The sequence below is a fragment of the Neofelis nebulosa genome, chromosome 7 (assembly GCF_028018385.1).
Source record: "Neofelis nebulosa isolate mNeoNeb1 chromosome 7, mNeoNeb1.pri, whole genome shotgun sequence".
Lineage (NCBI taxonomy): Eukaryota > Metazoa > Chordata > Mammalia > Carnivora > Felidae > Neofelis > Neofelis nebulosa.
This window is the reverse complement of record NC_080788.1, coordinates 66,787,106-66,809,797: the sequence shown is the minus strand read 5'-3', so window position 1 is coordinate 66,809,797 and position 22,692 is coordinate 66,787,106. Positions and strand designations below refer to the sequence as shown.

General features: G+C 38.3%; 1 protein-coding gene across 7 annotated transcripts in view; it reads left to right on the top strand.

The window, feature by feature from the left end:
- CDIN1 (CDAN1 interacting nuclease 1) overlaps positions 1 to 22,692 on the top strand; it is a 275,902-nt gene that overhangs the window by 115,649 nt on the left and 137,561 nt on the right. The window contains exon 11 of one of the 7 annotated variants that reach the window (XM_058738266.1): positions 6,139 to 7,872. The exons of the other annotated variants lie outside the window; for them this stretch is intronic. Coding sequence (XP_058594249.1) covers positions 6,139 to 6,214 — 76 coding nt within the window. The 3' untranslated portion in view covers positions 6,215 to 7,872. Of the gene's footprint in view, positions 1 to 6,138; positions 7,873 to 22,692 lie in introns of those variants that run through there. 7 annotated transcript variants of the gene reach the window in all.

The window sequence follows — 22,692 nt, the reverse complement described above, 5'->3', positions numbered from 1 at the left end:
TTATTCTGCTGTGTGCTACTTTTTCTATTCCAGTGATGCTTTACTTACATGATTATTGGTTTACATTCCCTAACCATTTTCTTTGAATATACACCAGCTACTGGGCATGATTCATTTAGGGCATATTGTGTGATAAAGGAAAAGTAGCCCTTGGTTTTGAATCATTCTAGGTCATCCAAGGAGAAAATACTCTACACAGAATTCAGTAGTTTTACCAAATGTCTGCGGAGAGGCCAAGAAATGGAAGTAGTGGTGACATCCAAAATGGAACACAGAGGCATTGACTTGGACATAAAATTTTGATTATAACAGTGACACAAACTCACCAGTGATAGGGCATTTCGACTTAGCCCATTTATGAAAGTATGGAATCCTACTCTTTATATTTAGCCTCAACATAACTCACATACTAGTTGCTAAAATTGTTGAGAGTGGAAAAAATCATCTCTCCCACCTGTGGATAGCCTTTCAAGGAGGCTGTTGGTTGGTTGGCATTTGGGTTAATTGCTTCATTTGTATAAGCAGCCTCTAGTTAACATACGCACTGTTATCAAATTGTCACTTTTTTATGTATGTATGTATGTATGTATGTATGTATGTTTATTCATTTTGAGAAGGAGAGGGGAGAGAGCTTTACGAGCCAGGGAGGGGCTGAGACAAAGAGAAAAAGAGAGTTGGGGGTGGGGGGAGAGGGAAACAGAATCCCAAGCAGGCTCCATACTCAGCACGGAGCCTAAAGTGGGACTCAATCCCACGGAACCACGAATTCATGACCTGAGCAGAAATCAAGAGTCTGAAGCTTAACTGACTGACCCACCCAGCACCCCTGTCACACTATTTTTAGATTAAACGTCGGATTTTATAAGAAGACTGTTCAATTAATATTTGTAGAATTGTGACCTTGTATAAGCCCTTTTTCTCACATAAGTAATTACAGAGCCCTTAGTTCTTAGCTTAATGTTTCTAAAAGAGTTTTCTTCTTTTATATAAGTTGCTATTCTTACTCATTCTTTCAGCACCTTTTGACAATGTTGATCATACCCTGTGTCTTTATTAAAATGTCTTTTCTTGACTTCCAAGAGGTACTCTAGTGGGTTGCTTCCTACCATTCCAGCAGCATACTCTGTCTGCTTTGCTGGCTTTTCCTCCTCCCAGCTCCGTGGGAAGAGGGCTCTGGAACTCAGTGCTCACCCCTCTTCCCTTTGCCCTCTACATTCACTCCTGCATGCTCCCTTGGAGATCTCATCGGAGACTATGGTTTTATATACCACCTCTATAATAGTATCTCCTAATTCTTGCTCCCAGTCCTAATATTTCCTCTGAGTACAAATTTGTCTCTGCAACTGTCCGCTCATGTCTCCTCTTGGATATCTAATGGCTATTTCAGACTTAACAGGTCTGACGTTAAGCCTTTGATTTGCCTCCTCAGGCTCGTTGCTTCCCCCGATTCCTCCCAAGATCAATTAATGGCATCACAATTTGCCCAAGTTGCTCAAGCCAAAGACCTAACCCATCACCAGCCTACCCAAAAGTCCTCAGCTCCATCTTTGCCATATCTCCAATCATGCCGCAGCATCACCTTCTTACTTGGCATCACCTCGCTGTCTGTCATCACCCCTTGGACGGTTGCTGGAGCTTCCAAAGTGGTTTCCATACATTAACTGTTACCGTCCTATAGTCCGTTTTTCCTACCCTAGCTAGAGTGACTGTTGGGTGATACAAATCAGATTGTGTTGCTTCCTGCTCAAAACTCCTCAGTGGCTTCCCGTCACGTTTAAAATAAAACCCAAACTCTTTCACATGACATTCAGAGCCCTGCATGATCTGGCCCTCCACCACCCCCAGTTATTTGCACATCTACCTCTCTCTCCCTCTCTCCCTCTCCCCTCAACTAAGGCTCCCTCTCCCTCTTAGACTTCTGGGGCCACACTGGCTTTCTGGGCCTTCCTTAAATCTACACTGCTGATTTCTACTTCAGAACTCTTACTCTGGCTAATTTGTCTGCTTGGAGTTTTCTTCATTTGAATCTCCACATGGTAAACTTTTCACACCATTCAGGTGTCTGCCCACATTTCCCCTCCTCAGGGAAACCTTCCCTGACCACTCAGTCTAAAAGGCCTCACTTAAGTCATCTCTCCCTTCTCACTTAGTTGGACCTTTCTTCCTAATATTTATCCCTTTCTGAGGGAAAGAATAAACATTTAAATAAGCATCAATTTGTTTGAATACAAGCCTTTATTAAAGGGGTTTTCCTTTTGTATGGCTATATGTGTAGTATGCCCCTCATTCCTTTGTAATCAAAGCTTCAGATATTTTCCCCGGTTTAATTAACCTCAGAAAAATCTGAATTTCGAATGCCATCACCTTCCCTGAAGCCAAAGATATTGAGTACAGAACATAAGCTGCCTCTCCCATGAGCAGGCCCCTATCCCAGGTATGAACCTTGATTAAATAACTTCTCAAGCTGCAAGTCTCTACTTCTGTGGAGTTAAAGGAAATAAAAAAGGCCTCTGAGAAGCAGCATCTGGACCATAATACAGCCCCAAATTCTATAAGACTATATATACAATTGTGTAGAAAATACATACAGGGGCGCCTGGGTGGCTCAGTTGGTTAAGCATCTGACTTCGGCTCAGGTCACGATCTCGTGGTCCGTGAGTTCGAGCCCCGTGTCGGGCTCTGTGCTGACTGCTCAGAGCCTGGAGCCTGTTTCAGATTCTGTGTCTCCCTCTCTCTCTGACCCTCCCCCGTTCATGCTCTGTCTCTCTCTGTCTCAAAAATAAATAAAAACGTTAAAAAAATTTTTTGTTTTAATTTAAAAAAAAAAAAGGAAAATACATACATGTTGGGTGCCTGGGTGGCTCAGTTGGTTAAGCACCGCCTTCAGCTCAAGTCATGATCCCGGTTCGTGAGTTCGAGCCCCACATTGGGCTTTCTCTGCTGTCAGCACACAGCCCACTTTGGATCCTATTCCCTTCTCTCTGCCCCTCCCCCACTTGTATGTTCTCACTCTCTCTCTTTCTCTCTCTCAAAAATAAACGTTTAAATTTTTTTTAACTTAAAAAAATACATGCATATTTACACACATACACACAGATATCCCATATACATAGGACTATAAATATAAATTGTATAAAAACCATATTTCCTTATGCAATCAATACCCCAATAACCTTTCCATTCTACTTCTATAGTCAAAAAGTGACTTCCTTGACAATTTGGCCAGTATTACTAAGTATATTTTCATATTCTGATGGTGACAGGTTTAAAAAAAAAAAAAAAGAAAGAAAAGAAAAACCAATTCTATAATCTGAGTCCAAATTACATGCATGGGTTCTGTATATACACATGGCCTTTCAGAGACATAGGAGTAGACACCCTGTGCTCACTTTTAGTGTTTGGAGATAAAGTGGGTCCGTCTGAATGAAAATTTTAAGTGACGCTAAATATCAAAGATCTGCCAGCAGCTAAGGCAGCACGTGAACAGTGCCCAACAACTCCTGATCAAGAAGGTGGGAATCCCAACCACAAGTTCAGCCCTGCCATCTGCCATTCTGGACACACTCTGGCACACTGTCACCAGTGGCATCTATTACAAACTACAGTGCACTTTGCATGTATTACCTCCTTATTTCTCTCAAAGAGGATCGAAACTTACTGACTGGCAAGGACAAGTCAAAGTTTTGTTTCAACATGATTTTCCAGTGTAGTGATCCTTGAAACGATGGGAGGAATCTCTCCTGTTCTTGAGTTTGAATCCAGGCTATGCCACTTCCCAGTCCCATGACTAGGAATGACTTGCTTAACCCTCCTGAGTCTTTGTTTTCTCCAATAAAATGTCAGTAATCCCATCTTGACCATGTCGGGATGAAGACCAGTTATTTAATACACATATGCCACTTTTTAAAAACTTTTTTTTAATGTTTTTATTTATTTTTGAGAGAGACACAAAGAACTAGTGAGGGATGGGCAGAGAGAGAGAGAGAGACACAGAATCCGAAGCAGGCTCCAGGCTCTGAGCTGTCAGCACAGAGCCCAACGTGGGGCTTGAATTCACAAATTGTGAGATCATGACCTGAGCTGAAATCGGACGCTTAACCTACTGAGCCACCCAGGCGCCCCACACATATGGCACTTTTGAAGCACCTGGTGGTCAACAAATATTCATTCCTGTGTCTCTTTTTCCTGTATATCACTGTCTGATGGAATTTAAAAGTGTTCCGAGTGGACATTTTTATTTACTTTCTCTGCCAGATAAACTCCTCTTCAGCTATTCAGCTTGGCTGACGTGTCTTTGGGAAACCTTCCTGCATTCCAAGGTTGGGTTTAGTACCCACCCTGCATTCTGCTGCCAAGTTCATAGCATGTGTCAACTATTGAAATTTCTTGTTGACTTGTTACCTTCCTCCAGTTAATATTGAGTTTCATCTTATCTCTATGTTTTATCTGCCATCAAAATGCCCAGAATCTGGTGGAATGCCTGGCTGGTGGTGGTGCCAGTAGGTGGTCAGTAGATATTTATTTGACCAAATGAATATATGGGTGAATTTTTTGGTGCATGGCCGACGATAACATTTTGAATCCTCCATTAAGGATTTTCAGACACTGTGACATTATACCACAATAGGGCCCAATTTTTTTTTCTTTGAGAATGCCACTCTAAGAACTGAGAAAAATGCCTCATTTTTTAAAAAAAGCTTTTCCAGACTTTTCAGATGTATAGACTTTCTCAGATCTATTTCATCAACTACAGCGTATTTACGTAAGGAGTTTTAAAATAGAACACAACTGATAACTAAAAGGCAAACACATATTATAAAGTTTTCTAGATAAATATTTATAATCTCATTACTTGCTTTCACAAAACTTGAACCAAATCTCTCATTTGAGATTTGACATGGAATGCCTTAAGAATCCTGAGCAGAAGATACTTTGTGGTTTCTTTAGGGGATACATAAAACTTGGGCCCACCCTACATTCCAGTGGCTCGGGGCAAGAGTACATATGGAGCCCTGTATACCATGAGCCTGAGGATTTAAGGTTGTATATCAAGTTAACAAACAATAAAGTGTATTTTGTCCTATAGGAAGATTTGCATTAAGAATTCCCAGTCTCCGTGGAGATCCAGACTGCATATGACAATGGTGGCATCGTTGGTCCCGATGCATAGTTCACCTCTCTTGTTTTCCTACCCTTGGCCCAGTCCTACCTGTGGGAAACTGTCAAGCACACTGCATTCTGCACATCCAGTGCCGTGCACATTCCCGCAAACCACTGCCCTTGGCCATCTTTCAGGGCAGAGATAGACACTCTGGTGGTCCGCCACCTTATCAGTCAGATGAACCGGAGAGAGAGGGCTATGCAGGCCTTGGGGGTGGTCTCATGGCTAGTTGATCAGGAATCTGTCAGGTCCGTGGTGCATGAAGTGTGGCCTAGAAAGAGATTGGGGGAATAGACATCAAGTGAGGGATGTCCCCTTGGTCCTAAAGAATCCTTACCCCGTGGGTTAAGATATAACCATAGGGTTCCAGAGCAGAATCCGCTCAAGTTCTGGGCCAGGCCATGAACCCTTCTTGAATGATTCTAAAGAACAGTATCAAAGGAAGAAAATACGTGTATTTTCCAAAGTCATTTCTTGTACTGGTGTTAGGAAATAGGGGAAATGAGCACCAGAGGCAATATGGTCTTGATCACATTTATGTATCACTGAAAAGATTGAAAGCTGAGTTCCATATGTCAGATTTTTGAACCGTTGGCTCCACAGAGTCTACTCTTCTGGAGGCAATGCTAAGCTAATACCTTCTGCCACAAGAATTGATCTGACTGTAGTTCTTACCTCTAAGTATATTTTAAAGATTGGTGATTATAGTCTATGGTTTAGCTGTTGCTTTCTCTGGTCTGTGCTACCTTGAGAGGTGAGGCAGTTTGAATGGGGCTGCCCACCGTTAGACTTAAAGGAAGGTACTTTTCAGAGGAGGGCTAAAGTTTTTCCTGTATTGAGATACTTCCAGGAAGCCTGCAATTAGCCAAATCACCGATTTCCAGTTATTTCAGTCCTGTTAAAAACAAGGCTGAGCACATCTGTCTTAAGTTGGATGTGCCTCAGCCGCAGAAGCTCTTGTAAACCTTCAATTACAGCAGCCTCGGAAGGCACTCCTGCCATATACTAACAAGTAGTCCATCAGCGACAAGAGACAGATCGACTAATAATTAGCAAAAGCACTGAAGCGGGCTCCTCTAAAGGTAAAATATAATAATTTGCTTTTCCAACTCTCATAGTGGGGATGGTCGTGAGATATTGATGTTCCGTTGTTCCACACAAATACTTGACACTGTTATTAGCTGGAGAAACCTTGAAATGTTTCAAAAGGACGAAAGATGTGTCTGCCATGTATATAGGACTTTTATAAGAATGATTTCTCTCGTCACCTCTTTTTCTGCATTTGGAGAGGGAAATGCAAGAATTTTCCCCCACCAAGGAATACATATTTTCTGCTGTTGTTGTTTTTCAATGTTGACTTAATACGAAACTGAATGAGAAATAGAAATGTTTCTTAGGCTTTTCAAGTGATACTTGCAATAAAGAGACAGTTGTTTAAAAAAAACTGGAATGGGTTGAAGGAATAAAGAGAAAGAAAATAGACATATAAGGAAATATCAATGAATTATGGTTTCTCAGGAAGATATCTTTCTGGTTACTGTCTTCAAGCATGCACAAGATTTTTTTGTGGAGGAGGGGGTGTTGGCGGGTGGGCAGTGTATAGAGAGAGCATATTGACCAGTTTTCCAAAATCAGGGTACCAAAAAATTGTTGAAAGGATGACTCCTCCTGCTGACCCACTATGATAAAATTAGTATGAGTCACATATGGTTCAGAAAAGTTACCCCACACCAAACTCACAAGCAAATGATTGGGTGGTCATTCCAAGGATGGAAACACAACCATTATGATCATCCAGAGAGAGTGAGGCAAGCATAATAGAGACGCTGCCAATAGGGAGTGACTCAGGAACATGGATAGAGTCAGAAGCCCAAGAACACAGAATCCATTTCTGAGATTCATTCTAGAATATTGGAGAGCAGGTTGAAACTGATGCTAAAATGGCTCAAGGATCTGGGTCAGTGATTCTCAAGTGTCACCGTGTATTGAAATCACATGAGGGGCATTTTAAAATACTGATGTGGGCAAGGACACCTGGGTGGCTCAGTTGGTTAAGCATCCAACTTCGGCCCAGGTCATGATCCTGTGCTTCATGGGTTCGAGCCCCGCGTCAGGCTCTGTGCTGACAGCTCGGAGCTCAGAGCCTGAAGCCTGCTTCAGATTCTGTGTCTCCCTCTCTCTCTGCCCCTCCCCTGCTTGCACTCTGTCTACCAAAAATAAATAAATGTTTAAAAAAATTTTTTTAAAGTAAAATACTGATGTGGGCCTTCTCCCTGGAGAACTGATTTAAGTGATGCTGGGTAGAACCTAGACTTGAGAGTTTTTCTTTTCTTTGGAAAACTCGAGGCGATCACGCTAATCTACATGCAGCACTGATGGTAAATTCTTTACCTAGCCTTGATTTGCCAGCCAGCCCTCGCATTCGTAGCCTGTCTGCTTTCAAACGGTCTTGATAAGAAAAATAAAGCTTTAAGAAATAAAGGTTCGGGGCGCCTGGGTGGCTCAGTCGGTTAGGCCTCCAACTTCAGCTCAGGTCATGATCTCACAGTTTGTGGGTTCGAGCCCCACGTCAGGCTCTGTGCCTGGAGCCTGCTTCAGATTCTGTGTCTCACTTTCTCTCTCTTACCCTCCACTCACACTCTCTCTCTTTCTCTCAAAAATAAATAAACATTTAAATAAGTAAGTAAATAAATAAATAAATACATAAATAAGAAATAAAGTTCAGGTCAGCAAATGTTTCACAGGCACTATGTCAGTCAGTAAGGACCCAACCTGCTTTTGTGGAGCTTATAGTAGGGGTTATGGTAAGGCCTGAGGCAGTAAACCACAGGGACAGCACCTGAATCCACATCCCCCTCTGAATTCACACCTGGGTGCTTTCTGCTCCACCAGGCCGTTTCCTGTCAGTCGTGGTGATAAATCTGTTAGTAAAGGCTACTTTACTCAGTCAGTTAATGGGTTTGCGGAGCTGAACTGAAAAGCTCTCCGGCATATGTGTTTAGATTATTTACCTTCATGAGGTTCGAGAAAAATAGGCCACATGTTCTCCATTGCTTTCTCAAGAGCCCTTATTCTGTATTCAAAGCATGTATCTGTAGGATTATTATGAAAGCCTGTTAGGGGTGCCTGGGTGGCTCATTTGGTTCAGGTCCAACTTCGGCTCAGGTCATGATCTTATGGTTTGTGTGTTCAAGGTCCGCATCAGGCTCTGTGCTGACAGCTCAGATTCTGTGTCTCCCTCTCTCTCTGCCCCTCCCCCCACTCACATGCCCTCTCTTTCTCTCTCTCTCTGTCTCTCTCTCTCAAAACTAAACATTAAAAAAATTTTTTAATAAAGAAAGAAATAAAAGCCTGTCACATATACTACTACACCCAGAATATAATTAACCCCTAAGTTACTGGATTTGAAGCCCGCTGAATCAGTGAAGTCATTTTGTATACGGTTCAGATTCATAAATTCTGACTGAACTATCTAAAAACCAGTCTGAATCCAAAGAGAAGTGGATTGTGGAACATTTGATAAGAAATACATGTTTTTGTTTTAAATGGAGTTCATGTTTTGTTTTGTTTTTCTGAATTGTAGTTGGTTGCACATAAAAAGTAAGTCTATTTTAATAAATAAGTTTTAAAAATAGCTTTATGGAGATACAATCGACATTATAAACTGCATATATTGAAAGTATACAATTTGACAAGTTTTGACACATGTGTATATAAATTCATAAAATTATCACCATGGTGTGGATACTAAGCATACCTACCACCCCAAAAGTTCCATGTGCCCTTGAGAATCCTCTTTCTCAACTCCTTCACTTCTCTCTGCACCCAGGCAAACACTAATCTGACTTCTTCACTATACATTATTTTGCATTTTCTAGTGTTTTCTGTAAATGGAATCATAGCGTGTACTCTCTGTCGGGCCTTTTTTTTTTTTTTTTTTTTTGGCTGAGAAATATTCACTTGCATAGCTATACAACTGTTTGTCCATTCACCTATTGACTTAACATTTAAGTTGTTTCTATTTCTTGCTATTAGTAATAAAGCTCCTTTGAATAGTCATGTAAAAATATTTGTATGGTTTCATGTCTCTTAGCCAAATACCTACGAATTAAATGGATAGGACATACAGTAAGTATATGTTTCTACCTGTTTGCAAAATAATAGTTTCGGGCATTCCTCAACTTCCTCACGACTTGGTGTATTCAGTCTTTTTAACTTCAGGCTGTCTTAAGAGTTTTGTGGTAGTGCCTCAGTGTGACCTTAATTTGCATTACTATAATGACTAATATTGAAAATCTTTCTGCATCCTTATTTGCTACCTTTCTTCTTTGGGGAAATGTCTGTTCAAGTCTTTGGCTAATTTTTCAAGTTGTTTCCTTATTGTGTTTTGGTAGTTTAAAAATAATATTCTGGGTATGAGTCTTTTATCAGATGTGTGATCAGATATGAAGTATTGTCTCCTGCTCTGGGGCTTGTCTTTTCATTCTCTTAACAGTGGCTTTCAATTTAATTTTAATAAAGTCCAGTTTAACCATTTTTCTTTTATGGACTATGCCTTTGATGTTATATCTAGAAAATTTTAAAGATTCAAAGATCTAAAGAACTCACAGGGATGTCTGGCTGGCTCAGCTGGTGGTGCATGTAACTCTTGATCTCGGGGTTGTAAGTTCGAGTCCCACATTGGGTGAAGAGAATACATAAAATTAAAAAAAAAATCTTTTGAAAAAATAAAAAATCGCAAAGATCTTCCCCTTTTTTCTAAAAGATTTATTTTTAGATTTATATTTAGGTCTAGCATCCATTTTCAGTTAATTTTTATATATGGTATGACACATGGATCAAAGTTTGTTTTCTAGTGTATGGATATCTAATTGTTTCAGAACCTTTTGTTGTAAAGGTTTTCAAATGCATTTTCAACTACACAGCCATTGCACATTTGTCAAAAATCAATTAATCATTTATATGTCGACCTTTTTCTAATTCTCTGTTTTGTTCCATTGATCAGTTTGCCTATACCAATTCTATACTATCTTGATTACTAAAGCATTATATTTTGGAACCTGTGTAAGTCCTCCAATTTTATTTTTCATTTTCAAAGTTATTTTTGTCTATTCTGTGTCCTTTGTGTTACCATATAAATTTTAGAATCAGCTTATAAATCTCCCCTAAAAAAGTCTACTGGGATTCTTATTGAGATTACATTGAATTCAGAGGTCCATTTGGGAAGAAGTTATATCTTAAGAATATTGAGTCTTCTGATCAATAATCATGGTATCTCTCCCAATTATTTAGGTCTTTTAATATTTTTCTCAAAAATGCCCTATAGTTTTCAGTGTACAAATCTCTCACATTTTCATTAGATTGAACCGTATGTATTTTATATTGCTTGATTCTATTAAAAGTGGTAGTTTTCATTTCAATCTCCCAATTAAAATGGAAGTTGATCTTGTATGTCGATCTTACATCCTCCAACTTTGTAAAAGTCATTCTAATACTTTATTTTTTTGGTAGATTCCAGAGGATTTTCTACGTATACATCCATGTCATTTGTACATAAAGACAATTACACTTTTTTCAATTTGGGTGCTTTTTTAAAACTGTACTGGCTAGAATCACCTATACAGAGGTAACTAGTGATAGAGAGCATACAGATAGAGAGCATACATTGCCTTGCTCCTGATCTTGGGGGAAAGTCATTCAGTCTTCCACCATTAAGGATAATGTTAGCTGTCCGTTTTTGTAGATTTTCTTTATCAGGTTGAGGAAACTCCTTTACTATTCCTAGCTTGCTAAGAGATTTTATCAAAAATGGATGTTGGATTTCATAAAATGCTTTTCTGCATCAAGTAAGGTGATCATATGGTTATTTTTTAAGATGGTCATATGGATCTTTTTAATCTGTTTAAAATGGTTAATTACAGTGATTGATTCCTGAATGTTACACCAACCTTGCATTCCTAGGTTAAATTCCACCTGGTCATGAAACAACAAGAAAGGATAAAAATACTCTTTTTTATATCTTGTTGGATTTGATTTGTTGAAGATGTATCAAGAATTTTTTCACTTACACATTTATGAGTGATATTGGTCTGGGGCTTATTTTTCTTGTTAAAGTCTTTGTCTGGTTTTGGTATTAGAATAATGCTGGCTCATAGTGTGAGTTAGAAAGTATCCTTTCCTCTTCAATTTTCTGGAAAAGTTTGTGCAGATTTGTTATTATTTCTGTCTTAACTGTTAGGCCGAATTTCCCAGTCAAACCATCTGTGCCTATTTGTTATTGTTGTGGTTGGAAGGTTTTTTAACTACAAAATTGGCTTGTTTAATAGATGTAGGGATGATTCAGGCTGGTTTTTTTTGTTCCTTTGTTTTTTGAATGAACTTTGGTACTTTGCATCTTTCAAAACAATGTGTTCATTTGATCTAAGTTGTACAATGTGTTGGGATAAGCTTATTCAGAATATTCCCTTTTTCTTTTAATAACTGTAGAATTTGTAGTGATGTCAACTTTTTCATTCCTGATATTGGTAATTGTATCTTCTCTCTGATCAGTCTTCCTAGAGATTTATCAATTTTATGGTCTTCTGAAAAAACCAATTTTTACTTAATTGATTTTTTTTCTATTTTCCTTTTTCCCTTTCATTGATTACTTCTCTCTGTATTTTTTCTTTTACTTAAAAGAGTTTCAGTTTCTCTTCTTTTTCTAGTTTCTTAAGGTGGAAGACTGCGTTTATTAACTTGAAACCATTTTTTTTTCTAAGACAGGCAATTTAATGCTGTAAATTTACCTCAAAGAACTGCATATTCCACAAAATTTTATATGTTGGGTTTTCATATTTAGTTTGTTCCAAATACTTTCTAATTTTTCTTTTTCATGTCTTCTCTGATTCCCAGGCTATTTAGACGTATGCTAAATATTGGGAAATTTTTCACATATCTTCCTGTTATTGGTCTCTAATGTAATTCCATTGAGGTCAGACACAAACTTGCATCCTTTTAAATTTATTGAGATTTGTTTTATGGCCTAGACTATGGTTATCTTGCCAAGTGTTTCATGCACACTTGGAAGTTTGTTCTGTTGTGAGTGGACTGTTCTGTAAGTGGCAGTTAGGTCAAATTGGTGATAGTATTGTCCAAGTCATACATGCCCTGGTCAATATTCTGTGTATACTCAAGGGAGACCCAGAGATAGTCTCTGGAATTCTCTCTCTGTGCAGCTGTCTTCTGCTGGTATTATGTCCTACAGACTCCAACTGCCTGGTCTTCCCATTCTTCCAGTTCCGTCTCCTCAACTCAGACCCACTGAGCCTCACCTAGGTTCTTCACCCTCACTGAAGTTCTTCGTCCTCACACTGCAGTCTGAAAACTCTCTCCAGGAAATAGGCTGGGGCAAAGGACTTACCTTTTTTGTTTCCCATCACTCAGGGATCATTGTCCCTCATTGCTTGATATTTGTCATCATCTATTTTGTTTGTTTCTTTCTTTCCAGCAGGAGGATAAATCCAGTCCCTCTAGCCCCACTTGGCTCCAAGTAGATGTCTCTCAATTATAGCTTTTAACACATAGTTTTAACATACTGTAAACAGTTTGTCTTGTTCAGTGTTAACCTTGTGATCTTATTTGCTATTTAAGTTACAGATTTCATTTTTATCATAAACATTTTCTTTTTTTTTTTAATTTTTTTTTCAACGTTTTTTATTTATTTTTTTGGGACAGAGAGAGACAGAGCATGAACGGGGGAGGGGCAGAGAGAGAGGGAGACACAGAATCGGAAACAGGCTCCAGGCTCCGAGCCATCAGCCCAGAGCCTGACGCGGGGCTCGAACTCACGGACCGCGAGATCGTGACCTGGCTGAAGTTGGACGCTTAACCGACTGCACCACCCAGGCGCCCCTATCATAAACATTTTCTTAATCATCAACTATGAATAGAATAATTTATGGGAGAGGATTGTGCACACCTTCAGGTTTTTCTTTTGCGCGCTCTCTCTCTCTCTCTCTCTCAAACAGACTTCTAGGTCTCTTTCTTCCAGGATCCTTAGAGTTGAAATGGAATTTTCAGTCACTGCTTTTTGCCCAACAAAGGGAAAGGAATTAGTATGGTCAAGGCCTAAGATCGGGTAATAAGTGTATGGTTTTTAGAAGGCACCTTTCTTCAATCATCTTCCAATAGCACTTACCAAGGGCTTCTGCTGCCATTTGGATAGACATAGAGCTGGCCGTCTTTTGCTGAGGTAGAGCCCTGTTCACAGAAGTTATGCCTTTTCTCTTGCTCTTCTCTCCCTCTGCATTGAAGAGATACATGTTCCCATTTCTGAGCATCTTTTGCAATTTGGTATCATTCAAGAATCTCCTGGGATGGGTGACTTATAGGTGATGAGGCCGTGTTGCCCTAGTTTGCCCTTGCTCATTCTCGTCGCCCACATGTGGAATATGGAAAATGAGCCATGAATATAATTTGCATGTCTCATACTCTTCTCATAAAACACAGTCATATGTGGATACATAATAGCAATGGTAAACATCCTTTCCTTCTCATTTCTAAGTGACCCTGGAAGTCGTATTCTCGTAAAAACTAAACTCCTAGTATGAATTCCATTTATCCATTTATTCCATTTAACACAAGCAATTTAGATTCTCTTATGTTTTCTTGCTTTCTCCTTTACATTCTTAGCCTACTTATGATTTATGAATTCCATTCTCTTGTTTTGCTCCCTTTCCTACCTGAATCACTAACAGCGAGATATTTACCATTTTGTTCACCCTTATTTTCTCACAGGGATTCTGCCAACAAGTTAACAATCTTGTTAACCCCTTTGTAGTTCTTATATATTCCTCTTTGCCATTTTCTTCCCTTTTATCTCTAGCAGCTTTGCTAACCACCACCACCTACACATTTTAAATTTAGTCGTATAGCATCCCTCATAGCTCATTCCAAGTGATCATAAATTCAAAATTAATGCAAAATTCTTTATTTAGCCAAAAGAGTTTTTTTAATTCATAAAGCTCATCAACTTATGTAGATATGAGTCTATCATTGTCATCCCAGATAGCTTCAGCATAATACTTTCATAGCACTCTATATTGATTATGAAGCTGGCGAAAATGAAGTTGTTGGTTATGTGCATAGGCCAGGTGTGTAAAACCATACTGATTTGGCACTGGACCAAAATTTCGATCAGTTCCAGCTGTCTCTCATTATTTTAATGTAAAATGAATATTTTTACCACTAAATATTCCTAATGCAACATTCTGGCAAAATGGTCCGTCAGTAGTAGCATAGATATATGACAAAGTTCAGTAGATATGTATTGAGTTCCTTTATAAAGAGACAACATTTCATACATTCAGAGCACACAAAGATAAACAAAACCTCACCTTGCCTTCAAGGAGTTTAATTTAATCTAACAGGGAAACAAAACATGTACCAGGATCACAAAGATAGCTAACACTGAGCACCATCTATGTTCGAGGCACTGGCTTAAGCACTGGCATGTATTATGCTCTTTAATCTGCATAACAATCCTATGAGGAAGATAATAGTATTTTATCTCCATTTCATAAGAGGAAAGTGAGGCAGAGAGTTTAAGTGCACACAGGTCACAAAACTGGAAAACCAGGGGAGATTTTTTTTAATAGAAGTGTAGCGTGATAAGGATGTAACTTTAGAATGGATGCTCTAGGTAGCATTGCTTAGAGTAGACAGAAACAAGCAGTTGGGGGTGGAAACACAATTGCTAACACAGTTGTCCCTATTGACATAATCCATTAATTCCCAAATTGTAACAGTGGGTGGGAATGGAAGGAGATTGTGCAGACTTACAGAGATGATAAAGACAGAATTTACAGAATTCGGCAAGTAACTAAATGTTGTATTGGGAGGTATGCTACAAAGATAACTTTAAGGCTTTGATATTGGTGGCGTGGAGAATAACGATGCTGTTAAAGAATTGAGAGTGGAAAATAATCCAGGTTAGCAATAACTTCAGTTGTGATGTTCAGAGATGTCCAGAGGCAACTCGGTTGTGGATTGATTCAAGTGATGGATTGGAGATAGATAGGATTTGGGGATCACCCACAGTAAATAGCCACAGTGGGTTTTCACGGAGGAGTGTAGAGAAATGCCTGGGCAGGTAAAGAAAGAAGACAACTGTGATATAATGACATCCATAATAAAGCTTAGAGAATTGATGAACAGTAAGTTATCACTCTTCTAGTGAATAAAATTTTTTCTAAATTTATGGACTCCCAACCTTCATCTCTTGCATTTAACCATTTATATAGTAACTTTAGTTGCCTTGAATCTGATTATTTGGAGTATTGATAGTTAACCTGACATCAGTTTCCTTCACGAGTCATGTGGGTTAAGAAAGTTGTGTGCAAAAATGTAAAAACCTAGGGCTTTTAACGATCATACTTGCAAGAAACCTTGGGAGCTGCATTTGTCAAACAGCTGGGAAAACCATTCATGCATACCCTACGTCCAGAGCTCCATTGGTATAAAGAACTGAGAGCTCATTCTTCTTCCTGTGGTGTGATGTTTGTTGACATATTTTGACACACCGAGACAATGCTGAAAAGATCTGACCTTCCTGCAGTACCAAGGACCCAGGTTTGGTCAGGGTACCTGACACTCACTGCCTTCTCTCTCTGCCCTTCTCCTCCCCCACAGATGAACGTGAAATGCTGCCTTCAGTACAGAAGTATTTCAATATTGAAATGTATATAAATGATTGCTTTTCAAATTTCTCTAGTCGCTTTTCTCCCGTTACCATCAAGCCAAACATCTTAGTTGGAGCTATTAATGCTTTTAATTCAAAGAAATTAAATGCGTTTTTCAAAATGATAAACGTGAGCGGATATTGTTCATGCTTGAAACAGACCAAACCAATGAGGAGGTCTCTATGCTGTAAATGTTTTACAATCTGTCTTTATCTTTGTGATAGAAACCATTGATTGGAGTTTGAATGTTTGAGGACTCCCTCCCAAGTGCAAATGAATGTACGTGGAGGTGAATCTCAGGTAGCTTTTAAAGTAGTCGCCTCATAGGTAATATCATGTGTTAAAAGGTTGCAGTTAGGTGGAGGCCAGAGAGCTGTCAAGAGAATTTTCTGTGATGTATAAATATGTTCCGTGTTAGGTTTATATACTGTGAAGTGGAGCTTTGACTACTTACCCATATTATTTCTTATTGCAGCATGATGGTGGTATGGGGATGAGGATGGAAAGAAAAACTGTTTACCATTAATGAATTTCTAAAATACAAGAGTAATAAGCTAACTAGTTTTCATCGGGAATGGCTATCCAGAAACGTTTTCTTGCTGTCTCCACAACTAGTAAATATAAAACAAGTATGATAATATCCTCCTGACATTTAAACCGCACTCTGCAAATTGTGGAAGGTTTTGTGTATTTGCCATAATATTGGATAAAAAGAACTATCCCAGTATTTTAGTCAAATTGTTTCCAAATGTGATAACTGTCTGCTAACTGAAAATTAAGATACTTCTGTCCGAGGTCCATATCTTTAGGTGCATAACCTAAAATCAGGACTGAATTTTGAAGTACTTCGTTGTTCATTCACCTAGTTTGCATAATACCTGTCTCTCCAGTAGCACTCTGAGCATCATCATACATCTTTGTTTGAATTATTTCTCTATTTTCTCTGCCATTTCGAATGTTGTCATGTCACTGGAAACCAATGCCCAGTAATGACAAAGCACTTTTAGCTCCTTTCTAGGATTCCACAGGCTTCAGCTCCAATTTCCTGGTATTCCTTCCTCAGATTAGACCTCTAAGTTTGTGTGCTATGAGAACTGACAGCCTAGATCCTACTCTGCCTGCCCAGGGCCTGGTCACACACACTCCATACTCCAAAGCTTGGCCACCTCCACAGACCTTACCTCCCAGGATTTTATGTAAGTTTTCATTGACACCTGTATCTGACATTGCAGATGTACTTCTCCCTGTGGAGTCTTCATCTACATAGGAATACTTGAAAACCTCCTTCTCCTTAACTATTACATGGATTAATTCTGGTTAACAGTGACAGGTTTTCCTGCTGAAACTCAAGTAGCCAAATCCTTTTCTCTTTTCTAACTATTCTCCATGTAACATTTGAACCCCCCAATCCAGCATGCAGGTACATGCACACCCATGTGCACGCATGCACACACACACACACACACACACACACACACACACACAGACACTACTCTCACTAATTGCTTGAGGACACAGCAAATCCATTTGAAATGATAGGGAAAGGGTTAAGTTTTGACAGTCTTTTTACCGGGTTTATTAGTGACTTAACGTCTACACACTTCTTTCCTCCTAATTCACCCCTAGGTACATGCGCAGGAATAAATTAACCCAGTTATTTCTAATATTATGGCATTCTGTATGCATCTTTTCCTCAGAAAGTACCACAAAGTTCTGTTGTTTTTCCAGGCTCCTGGACTTCTTTTATAAATTCTTAGTAATTTTTTTTTCATTGTGGTGAGGAAAAATAAAATATTTTATCAATTACTTTAAAAAGCAATAATTCATTATAGTTGATCATAAATGTCAGGAAGCAAAGACCCAGCTGAAGCATTTTGTCACTAATCATGCTGTTTTTCTTCTAATTAGTTAATTTACATTTTACAAATTAAGGGTAAAATTCAGACAGAAGATAACATCATAGCTTTAACTGACCTATATTTGTATCTGCCAAATTTAAGTTAATTAGAAATGTAGATGCTGTTTGTTTTATCTGTCAGAAAACCTCATCTTTTTTCTTTAAAAAAAAAAAAAAAAAGTAGACACACTTTTTTCCCCCCTCAGCATTTATCATCTAAATAATAGTCTTGCCAAGATGGCAGCCTCATAATAAACTCTTTTCAGTGGAGTGATGGGTAATGAAGCTTGCTTGTGAAGGCAGCGAAAAATGTTGTCTGGCCAAATGCATGAATATGATGGCTAGAGAATCAGTGGACTTTCTCAGTCATCAATCTTTTTAGTAGCCTCTTATACATCTGAATATTTTGATAGATGATCTAATAATTGAGTTATCTATCTTTCTAACTATCAGAGTTGCATAAAAATTATTCTCACATGCTACTGAATATTAAATATATTAGGCATTGAGTAAATTTTTCATAAAAGGGCCAAAAGGTGAAAGGTTTTTGTTATTCCATAAATACCTGTTAATATATTGAGCGTTAAGCCCTGTGAAACAGTCAACCCTTAATTCCCTCTGTAAGAAGCAGGTATATACTTAAAAAGGTGGACATCCCCATTATAAGTAGGACATATAATAATTACTGTAGATGGTGAAAAGTCAGCCCTGGTAAACATATGGATGTAACTCAGTTGTGTAAAATGGAATGAATGCCCCAGCTGGCCTAACGCCAGTGGCACATTTAATGTGGCACAGAATTTCCAGACAAGAAGCATAGGTGATGTAGGTACACCGAGTGACCATGTGCTTTTGATGTGCCCATCGCTGTGAGAGGAAGATGATCCTACCAGAAGGGGAAACTTCTGCCTGCCTAGCATTTCACTTGGTAGCACCAGACTATCCAAGTATTCTCTTCATGCGTGAGTCGTTCCTCCCCCTTAGATGGCTTTGTATTGTGTTGTGTTATGTTTTTTTGTCATATACCACTCTCATAAAAGCTTATCAACAACAAGTGTGCTTCACTGGGATTGGAAAACAGCAAGGAAAATCAGCAGGACACAGATCAGTTACCAGGTAGGCTCTCTCCACCCCTACCCCTGTCATCCACATCTTCAAGGTGACCTAGCAGTGATGACTTCCCAGGAACCACATTAAAATAGTTCTGCCCTGGAAGAACAGACATTTGTTTGCAGGTCTGAAGGGTTACCAATCCTGTGCATCTCGAAAGGCACTCAAATGAGCAGGGCCTTGTAAATTGGATTTCTATTAGCCAATCCTGATGATAGCTCTTCATCAGTGGAATGGGAAGACGTGCTGTCAATAGCCCCAGCCCTAAATATCCTTTTTTTTTTTTTCCTTAACGACACACTTATTTTTGGTCCGCCTCATCCAAAATGGTGATAAAGGCTAAAATCACTAGAATTAATTGTTTAAGGTTTCAAGTAAACCTTAATAAAATACGGACAGCAGCTATTTTTAAATGCTTTTTAACTTGAAGAGCATTTGAAACAACAAAGACATACTAGTCAGAAACAAATATGGCAAAAGTGTCTTAACCCTTGCTGGCCTTACATTGATTCCAACTCACAGTTGTGCTATTTATAAAAGTTTGGGATGATAGACTTTCTTTCTCTTCATTTCCCCGATTGAAAATAATAATTGAGAAGGATAATACCAATTGTGGAACTCCCTCTTCGGGTTACATCTGAGGAGTTACTATATTACTCTTTGGTAATTTGATCTTTTTTTGCTTCTGTAATTTGAGGCTGGGAAAAAAACGTACTGTAGAAGTTACAGCTGGAAATTTTAAACTCTTAGATATCTATTTAAAATTATATATTTAAAACCATTTGAAATGGACATATTGGGGAAGTTTTAAGGGAGGGAATAGGCTTTTCTTAATCAAAGTGGCAAACATCTGTGTTCTTTCTAGTCTGTCTTTTGATTAGCATGGCCTCATCCATCACTGGTCTTTGATATGAACACCAAGAAGTCATGTCCTTTTGTTTTAAATGATAAATATGCCTTTGTCATGAATACTCATAGGCAACCCAGGATTTACATCTGAATTGTCAAAGTGTAACTGCCCAGCTCCTGTGATGAGTGACATTATTAGTGAAATAAAGAAGTTTTTAATTTGTCATGGATAGGCCTTAGATGGTGACATTATGAGACTATGTGGGTTTGGATGCTAGAAAAGTTATCCTTCCCCCACTATTTTTCTAAGATTTGTCATTTGTCAACAAGAGGCAATCTGCCGCAGGGAGGCTGTCTGTGAACGTTTTTACTTTAGTGCCATTAGTCTGTCTCTGTAGGTTTTATTATTTAGGCTTGATGGCCGGTAGTTCTTATCAAAACTAATACTATTTGAAGTAGCAAGCTTCTGGTGGTCAAACAACCAGTATCAGGATTTGTTCTGTCGGGCTGTTATTGCCAAAGACAGCATTTTTTTTTTTTCAATGTCAGCTTTATTTCAAGGTCCGTGTCAATTATATTTTCTAAAGACGTTTCTATGATGTCTTTCTTAAACTCCCATCTACTCAGATGTGTTTATGTGTGTGCTGTTTATGTAATTACTTTGATGTACACATGCTATCTACTCGCACAATCTTGTGTTAATCATCAAAACCCTCGGACTGTCAAGTTCGACTGTTGTATTTGACTCTTCTACTGAGAAATTAGGACTATTAAAATTAAAAATATTGTCAAGCCTTGATCTTCTCTGCGTTGTAAATAAAGATGTCACCTTACATATATTTGCCTTATTTATTTCTCCATTAATAACAGGCAAATATTTTGATTATTTTAAAGTTTCATCTTGTGATACATGTTTAGAATGTTTCACGTTGGTAATAAGTAGTTCATTCCAACTTATGCATAAAATACATCCTATGGAGATTTGGTGTTTTACCAGTAGCTGGCACAGAAATTGCATTAGCTTTTTACATGCTTTGTCTGCATAATTTCAACACAACTGTTTTAAAGGTAGGAAGAATAAGGGAAGTTTTCATTTTTTTCTTTTTCAAATGAATTGATCTTGATCTGTTGAATTATCCAAAACAAACGTTAACATAGAATGTTGATATTTGCAGGAGAATAAAACTGTATATTTTAGTTTGATTCATTTATCTCTCCACAAAATTCACTTTGCAATGGCTTCATCATTATAACAGCCTCACTTAAATTATGTTTTATTTGTGGTCGTACTCCTCACCCCATGAATGTATTAATCTTGGGTTTTCTTTGTTTTGACCAGGTCAGAACTGAAGCATAGCAATTATTGTTTGAAAAATATTTTTTGATTTTTGATTAAGGTAAAACAGTGTCCTTGATTAGAAATTAACCCTCACCATCCAGGGATTTTCTGAATCCTTTTTTTTTTTTTTTTAATTCTTAGTATTTACTAGGTCATCTGTTTCATAAAAAATGAAGTCTTACTGGTGTTTGTTTCCCAACAGAAAACAATCGCTTAGCGACTCTAGGAGCCCAGCCCCTCACTCTAATTGAGATTTTTGTACTGTAATGTAAGTGTCTGAGTTTTTGAGACCCTAAGGCTTTCACCCAACTTGAAGACAATGATGCCAGTGAGCTTCTGTCCAGAGTTAATCAGCTGCAGAATTTGTAAACTGCACATGTGTCAAAGTTGAAAATGTTAGCACTCTAATAGAAGCTTGAAAAGGTTAGATCTGATAAAAGCCGTCAGCAGTTAAAGAAAGTGATTTATGGGAATGTAATGACACAAAATGCCTCATTTATCACTCATATATAGATAGGTTAAGGTTCCTGTGTCATACTTTTAAAAACTTGACCACTAAGAATTGTCAAAATAGGTACTTAATTGCCCTTCATCCTTTTCCTTTTGAATTTATTCCATGGGAGTTTGGTAATTTTATCGGCGATCACTTTACTGTCGTTCACTTCATCTGGTTCCATTTAAAGTCATTCATATTTTGGATTTTCAAAAACTGTACATCACTGATCTTTTTGAAGTTTTATTAGCTAAAGCTGTTGCAAAGAAAGACTAAGTAGATCTTCTATATGTCAGTTTACATTTTTGTTTAGCACGAATACTGTGGAGATACATGAAAGTCTCATCTGTCTCTTTCCTAACACTTGTAATTTTTATTCGCATTTTATAATCCTCTAAATTTTCTATATCTCTCTCCTTAAAAAGTACAGCATTAGATTTTAAAAGACAGAGCCATCAATTGGTTTACCGTCCTAGTAACTCAACTTAATATTTAAGCTCTACACAAATTAAATTTAATGAAAACCTGCCTGTCTGGTTAAATGATCCTTTAAAAAAAAGAGGGGTTGCGGGGGGCGGGGGGGAGGTGGGGGCTAAAAATAAAAGTTAAGAGACATGCCAGCTTGTATTTCTCAGATTGATTTAAAAATTTCTTTTTCTTCATACATTCTAAGAGAAGTATTTATAAAGTTGGAATTGCTAGACATTTATTTGATTTTGATGTCGTTTAGTTTATGCATAAATATGTTAACACTGTTAAATAAAAACTATTGTAGAAACTGCCAATATATCAAAGTAATGTTATAAAACACCCATTTTATGCAGGATCAGTTTCAGACTTTTCAGTGTGAGGGGTAGAATTGTTTAATGGCTTTTTCAAAATTATTCAGATCATTAAATAACCCTTAATGTCTCAGGGCTCCCGCCCACCCTTTGCCTCTCTATAGCCAAAAAATTCATTTGAAAATTTTGACAGGTTTCACTTTCTCAGCTGTGATTTGTACTTTCTTCAGCAGGGACGTCCCAGGTTTAATTTAAAAAGAAGTCAGGGGCGCCTGGGTGGCGCAGTCGGTTAAGCGTCCGACTTCAGCCAGGTCACGATCTCTCGGTCCGTGAGTTCGAGCCC